The sequence below is a fragment of the Papaver somniferum genome, chromosome 9 (genome assembly GCF_003573695.1).
Source record: "Papaver somniferum cultivar HN1 chromosome 9, ASM357369v1, whole genome shotgun sequence".
NCBI lineage: Eukaryota > Viridiplantae > Streptophyta > Magnoliopsida > Ranunculales > Papaveraceae > Papaver > Papaver somniferum.
The window spans coordinates 117,092,550-117,099,266 of record NC_039366.1 but is presented as its reverse complement, the minus strand read 5'-3'; the positions used below and the strand labels follow the sequence as shown (position 1 = coordinate 117,099,266).

Sequence of the window (6,717 nt, the reverse complement as noted above, 5' to 3'; positions counted from 1 at the left end):
CTTATTACTCGTGATCTGATGTTCATCTTAACTTTCATTGTAATTGCATCTTTTATTTCATTCATTGCTCGTAGTTTCAGACCATGGACTGATGTCATGAAAAAATTCGAGTAGTCTTCGTAATTTTCCAAAAGGGGTTTTTCAGACTTTTTCATTTGCTGACAGTTGTACGACAGCTATACACATAACTGCTGTAAGCCGTTTTATTCAAAAAACAGACGGAATTATCATATCGGATGTATTTTAGAAATATTGTAAAAAACGGGTAGAAAACACATTATTAAATGGGTGTATATCAGAAAAAGCCCCTTGATGTTATCACTTTTTTATAAGAAAAAAAAAAGGTTCAGATTGGTTCATGGATTTTGTAGTTTGTTGCGGTTCTAAATTCCATAATATGCAATAACTCCCATTACTAACTGAAACTAAACATTCAAAATACATTTTTTTCTTCAGTAGGGTACGTACCACGTCACCTACGTGAACATCCTAATTTCCATTGAATGGATAATCGTTCAGCTGAGTGTGGTGGGCTTACTAGGAGTGACCAACAATAATCAACGGTGCAAAATTCACAAAATGACCACTGATCGGACAATGACGTGTTTTCTAACATTTTTCTTCCGATAACTACACTTTTACTTTGCACTAAACAGAGCCATGTGAACATTACTAACTCATCACTAAACTAGTAAAATTTTTGGCCCATCCACTACTTATTGCGTTCCTAAAACGGGCTTTTGAGCGTGACTTATAACCTACCGTGTCATCTTCCTACACATTACTATTGCATGACCTAATATAGTTGAAATCCTCCTAAATGAAACTTCTTCTCACACTCTACAGAAATTAAGGTTAGCAAGTACTCTGAGTTTTCAATGTTGCAGAGCATGGAGATAGAAATCACAGATCAAAACCTCGAAAAAACCCCTTCATCCAATTCACCCATCGATGACAGTTCAAGCGGTACTAGTATTACAGATGACTATTTCACTTGCGAAATCTGTATAGAACCAGTTCTTCTAAGCCAGAAATTCAAGAACATGGAGATGGATGGGTGCCTCCACCCATATTGTACTGATTGTATCGTCAAATACATCGAAGTAAAGGTTTCTCACGACAACATTTCAGAGATGAAATGTCCAGACAACAATTGCAGTGTCTTCTTAAGCATTTTCTCTTGTCGTCCGATTCTCCCCGAATCCGTGTTCGAGAAATGGTGTCGTGTTCTTTGCGAATCATCTGTACTAACGGAATCATCAAAAGGTGGGTTTGCTTATGGGAGATCTTATTGTCCTTTTCGTGAATGTAGTGAATTAGTTTTAAACGAGTGTGTTAAGACAACTGCATCATCAAGTACTTCAGCTAGTTCTAACATTACCAAATCAACATGTCCAAATTGCAAGAAGATATTTTGTTTTCATTGTATGGTTCCATGGAAGGAAAATCATAGATGTAGTAGAAGAGGTGATTTGGTAAATGACGTTGATAGAAACGATCTTCTGTTCCTGGAAGCTGCTAGAAGAGAGAAATGGACTCGATGTCCCAATTGCAGCCGGTATGTAGAACGTAAACGAGGTTGCTCCGCCATGACGTGCAGGTACATACATCAACATGCTTTCCTCCTCTTCCCATTATTTCTTAAAGATTTTATTCATAATGTTTTTCCGCTAATTATAATTTCTGAATTGCAGATGCAGAGCCACATTTTGTTACCGGTGTGGGTGCAAGAACTGTGTATGCAAACTAAAAGCAGGCTGTTGTTGCAGAATGGTTATGAACATTTTATTGTGCTATGCGTTTTTGGGTTTTGTTTGTATGGTTTTTTACATGGTTCTCTTGGGAATTAAGACTCATAAGAATGGCTGATGATGAGATTCTTGAGGTGATTATATTAAATCCATAATGGCCGCTCAGCAGCATCGATTGATCCATTCATCTACTAATACTAATGTTTGATTGAAAGATTTTAACAAATTATGTTTTTTTTTCTTCTTATAATCCGCAATATGTTAGTATTTCCTTTGATTTCTGCCAAGGTCATAAAATGCCTGTGTTTTATGTAATTTCTTTGCGTCTGGGTATTGATTTCTCTACTATCTATCGACAGACTTAAAGTCCTAGACAAATAAAGCTCATACGTTGAATGGTGAGAAAACCCCCACTTCTTATTGGCCGAAATAAGTCTTTTTTGAATTTTATAAAACGAGCGAATTGATGAGGACACTTGGCAACTTATGATTGAGTCAAAAATAGAGGAAAAAAAAAAAAACCAGATTCAATTTGGAAGTGAGTGCTCATGGGCCGTGAAAATTTTTCATTCAAAAACCTGACTATGGTAGGAAATGACCATTGAAACCTGACGTTTATTTTTAGGCTTGAATTCTTTTAACAGATTATTAGAAAACTAGAATAAACAAATTTTAACCTTCCTGTCCAGAACAAGTTCAGGGCATTCTTTTGATTCGAATACTCACTCAAATCAGAGTCTGGAGATGACCATTATACTCTTTGAATTTAAACCCATCCACATAATGGCAATGACCATTCCATGTCCATTAAACGCAGCACAACCACAATAAAAAAAAAAATAATAATAATATTATTATTATTAATGGACCCTAGCTCAGCTGGTTAACCCCGTTCTTCAAAGGTGATGCGTTCCAGGAGGTCCCAGGTTCGAGTCTTCGATGGCGTAACATTACAGGAATTAACATGGAAGGTGTTGTTAGCTTGCCCCCCTTGTGCCACAATCTCGCCCCCCAATCCGCCGCCGCCGGTAGGCTAGCACAGCAACCTGTTCAATTAATGTATTAGTATGTCGTTGGAGCCTAGCTTGTTAGGCTTCCAACTAGTTTCATGTAATCATCGTTCTCCCATTAATAGAAAAAATTTATAATAATAATAATAATAAGAAGAAGAAGGTAATGAATCAAATTTTGATGAGCTCTTGACTTAACACAATGACAATAGAAAACAAAGCCTTTTTACACCCGATCAAGTGCCTAAATCTAGGAACAACTTAATTCTGAGTTGATTAACAAAATTCGGAATTCAAAAACAATTGTAGCAAAGAAGGAAAGGAAATAAAAATCCTACTTTAGGCATATTACGGAACCAGGGAGATTCATAATGTTATTGGAACTCTGTTTTGGTAAGATATACCAAAATTTTAAATTTAATTTTGAAATAACTATGAGAGTCTGAGTTTTAATAGGAATCAAGTAAACGTAGTCTACGAACAAAACTAAAGGTTGTCCTTGCTCACAGAAGATGTCAAGACTGATTAATCTACGAACGAATAGCATGGGTTAGGCATCTGAATTGTTGGAGAGAAAAGACTTACAGTAGAAAAATAAAGGTGAGATGTTCCATCACTAGCAATTTAAATTAAAAGCTTCATGTATTGAGCCAAATTTTTTCTAATATTTGTTTCTGGTGGGATACAACCATATTCATTGAGCTGTAAGAAAGAAAGGCTTGAAAATATCATCCGTATGGTACTACTCTGCTTGCCAAGAAAGCAATAACAGACATTGAGTAAAAAACAACGTTAGCTGGTGCTCCTGTTGCGACAAGCGAGTGGAGTTCGCAAACCAGGTAAAATCTTTGCCAAGAAAATTCAGAATGATCGAGGCTCACGTTGAAGGGTGATGAAATCATTGCTTCCTATTTGTCGAAATAAGTTTTTTGTGGTTTTGTAAAGTGAGAGTTTTGGTGAAGGCATTTGGTGATTGATTTAACAATTACAAATTCAAAAAGAAAACTAAATTTATCGTGTTGGGAACTTTATGGGGTCCAAATTCAATTCAGAAGTCGAGTACCTACCATATTATGCATTTTTTCCAAATTAATATATACAGATAAAACATACATATATAGTTTACGTGTCAATTCAGTATGAAGCGCTTCTTCACATATGTTTTCTACGAAACTAAAAGGAAAAAATAAATAAAATCTACATGTTTCCTATCTTTTCTCCACCTATATAATGTATTCATCCCGCAGCATCAAATCAAAAATGCATCCCCACGGGGCGAGGAGAAGCCCTGTGCACACCAAATCGCATTTCCACGGGGCGGGGTGAAGCCCTGCGACACACCAAGTTAAAAGAAAAAAATGTCTGGTGTATAGCACGGGCACAAATCTAGTCTATTTTGTTGCGGGTCAGCAACTAATAATGCACGACCTCAAAGCTGTAATGCAAAAAGGATGATTCTAAGCTACGGCTCAATCTCGAGGTAAAGTCTTAGCTGCATCGCTCGTTCCTATAGTCAGTTAGCCCCAACCCAAACTTTGAGTTCTGATTTTTGAACCGACAACAAGTTTTAGCATTCGGCTATTGGCGGAAAGGGAAGACGCGATTTTTTAAAGAGAAAATTATCCAATTTCAATCAATTTTGTTCATCCAAATACATTTATTTAAATAGAGCATAAGTAAAAACATGCTGACCGCAAGCAGATTTTAGGAAATTTTGAAATTCAAAAGACAATAACTGGATGAGAAAGACGACCCTAGCCTCATTCACAGCTTACTCCTAATTTTTTACATCATAGGCAAATCCCAATTTACCTTCTTTGAGTTCTTTGGATTAAAGCTAGCCACCCCTCGCTTCACAACCACTTCTCCATTAGCCTCAGTTTTCGAGACGTGGTAAACCTCGTCCTTTTTTAAGTTCACCCCTTGAGCACCGCTATCCTTCATTTGCACTAACTTTTTCGCTGCTGGTGCCTGTGTATTACCAGTCTTCTCTGTAGTGGCTTTGGTAACAACCACTGTCTCAGCAGGCTTTGGTAACAGTTGAGAGGACCTTGAAACCCCTAATGCAATCTCTGTAAATTTGGTGAACCAGATATTAGACTCTAATGTTTATCAGTAGCTTACCAAAAAGAAAAATGAAACTAGATTGAAAAATGATGGAAAAGAGCATGCACAATAATACGAGGAAAAATATTTGACTACTTACGTGACATAGACAACATTATGAAACCAGTGAATGCAAAGCTGAAGATCAGACTGATCCTAGCCATGGTAATGAGACCAATATAGACTTTTTGAGAGTATAAATTGTGTATTATCCAACAAGATTTTGGTTGATGATAAGAATTCTGTGCAACAGCAATGTCCTATTTGTAGTAGTATACGCTGCAGAATACACGACAAGGAATACATGCCAACTTGGAACACCTAGATAACAATTAGCAATCACTAGCTGTCTTCTGAGTGATACCATTTCAACACTGTCCCATTTGGCGGAGCGCAATACAAGCTCGCCGAACTAATTTCAGCAATTTTTTGATCCAACCGCTCACATGCAACCTTTTAAACTATCCGACTATATATTGGACTAATTCTTTATACTCTGAGAGAAGCTACAGAGAAAGAGATAGTCTATGTGACAGTTAAGGTTTAGGAAGAGCTCTTAGCATTGCAACGGTCCAGCGGACAGATCTCAGGTAAAATAATCAGTTGAAAATTAATGAGATGACGTTTTTTGTTAACAAAAAATAAGACTTCCACAGCATATGAAAAGAAAGAGGCACAATATAATAGAGCAATGCAAACACATTATGGTTGCTAAGGAAATTGTTTATATTTTATAAACGGGACATACAGAATATAGTCAGAGCAGTTCCTATGGAATGAACAGACTCCAAGTTTGTTAATTTTGCTCCCACTATGGAATGAACAAACATGAAAAATGGATGTTCAAATTTTGTTGCTTTGAACATCGAGATGGACCACACAGCGCGTCTGAGGTAAGGACGGGCGAGCTTTCTAGGAACGTTGGCATGTGAAGAAAAACGCCAGCGCTTGTACATCCAACGCGCGGCTTGACTTCAAGCGCCAGCGTGCATAGTAAAAACGCCAGTGTCTGACCCAAAGGCGCCAACGGCTCAATCTGAACGGCTGAAAAATCTTGTGATCCAACGGCTACATGTTTTGAATTCTATAAATACCCCTCATTTCAACTCTAAATTCACACATTCTACATATTCTTCACTCTCAAATCATCTCCAAAAATGCCTCCCAGAATTCGTGGTCTTAGATTTACTCAACAAGAGGATTTAACTATTTGTAGCCTTTGTTTTTCACACACAAGATGTTGTCATGAGTAATGTAGCCGATTTGACGTTGACTTTTTGGGAGAAAGTTTACAGAATGTTCACCGCTGAAACGGGGAACATCTATGGGCGTGAGTCTCACGGATTGTCGCATCGTTTTAGTATAATTAGTATCAATGCATCGGAGTTCATGGCTTTACTAATAGAGAATCACAAAAATAAGCTCAACGGTGAAGCCGAACATGAAGTGGAACCCAGAACTCTAGAGATGTGGTCAGTAACTCACGGCGGTCGTCCTTTCGACTTCCATGCTTGTTCCAAGATTCTTAGGGTGCTCAACAGATACAATCCCCTACTCAAGGAATTCCACCACCCGCCGAGAATTGACGCCTATGTAGTGGTCGTTTTAATCTAATATATTTCTTTTATTTCCATGTATGATGTGGTGGTTGTTCAATGCAGTACGTTTTTATTTATGATGTTAATATTGATGGTGCGATTTTTAATCCAGGAAAAATTTAAATTATTGACGTGCAAATGTGAAGATAATCGTAATAACATAATACCATAGTGAATCGATTTGTCCTACAACTTCAATCATCCCACTCCACCAAAAAACACCTGGGACATTCCCATAAATGCCTTCCATAT

At 37.4% G+C, this 6,717-nt stretch overlaps 2 protein-coding genes across 2 annotated transcripts; one reads left to right on the top strand and one right to left on the bottom strand.

Moving 5' to 3' along the window:
* Positions 1 to 797: 797 nt before the first annotated feature.
* LOC113313780 (probable E3 ubiquitin-protein ligase RNF217) lies at positions 798 to 2,158 on the top strand. The gene is made up of 2 exons (XM_026562566.1): positions 798 to 1,600; positions 1,695 to 2,158. The coding sequence occupies exons 1-2, from the start codon at positions 879 to 881 to the stop codon at positions 1,867 to 1,869; spliced, it is 897 nt and encodes a 298-aa protein (XP_026418351.1). The 5' UTR covers positions 798 to 878; the 3' UTR covers positions 1,870 to 2,158.
* A 2,257-nt stretch (positions 2,159 to 4,415) lies between these two features.
* LOC113309749 lies at positions 4,416 to 5,087 on the bottom strand. The gene is made up of 2 exons (XM_026558263.1): positions 4,968 to 5,087; positions 4,416 to 4,833 (listed from the first exon to the last, which is right to left on the bottom strand). Exons 1-2 carry the CDS (start codon positions 5,029 to 5,031, stop codon positions 4,547 to 4,549), a joined length of 351 nt encoding a protein of 116 aa, XP_026414048.1. The 5' UTR covers positions 5,032 to 5,087; the 3' UTR covers positions 4,416 to 4,546.
* Positions 5,088 to 6,717: the final 1,630 nt, after the last annotated feature.

Excerpts from the sequence above, each read along its gene's own strand:
- LOC113313780 (XM_026562566.1), top strand. The coding sequence starts at position 879 with ATGTTGCAGAGCATGGAGATAGAAATCACAGATCAAAACCTCGAAAAA. Across the intron at positions 1,601-1,694 it reads TGCTCCGCCATGACGTGCAG|ATGCAGAGCCACATTTTGTT; the intron begins GTACATACATCA and ends TCTGAATTGCAG.
- LOC113309749 (XM_026558263.1), bottom strand. The coding sequence starts at position 5,031 with ATGGCTAGGATCAGTCTGATCTTCAGCTTTGCATTCACTGGTTTCATA. Across the intron at positions 4,834-4,967 it reads CATAATGTTGTCTATGTCAC|AGATTGCATTAGGGGTTTCA; the intron begins GTAAGTAGTCAA and ends CCAAATTTACAG.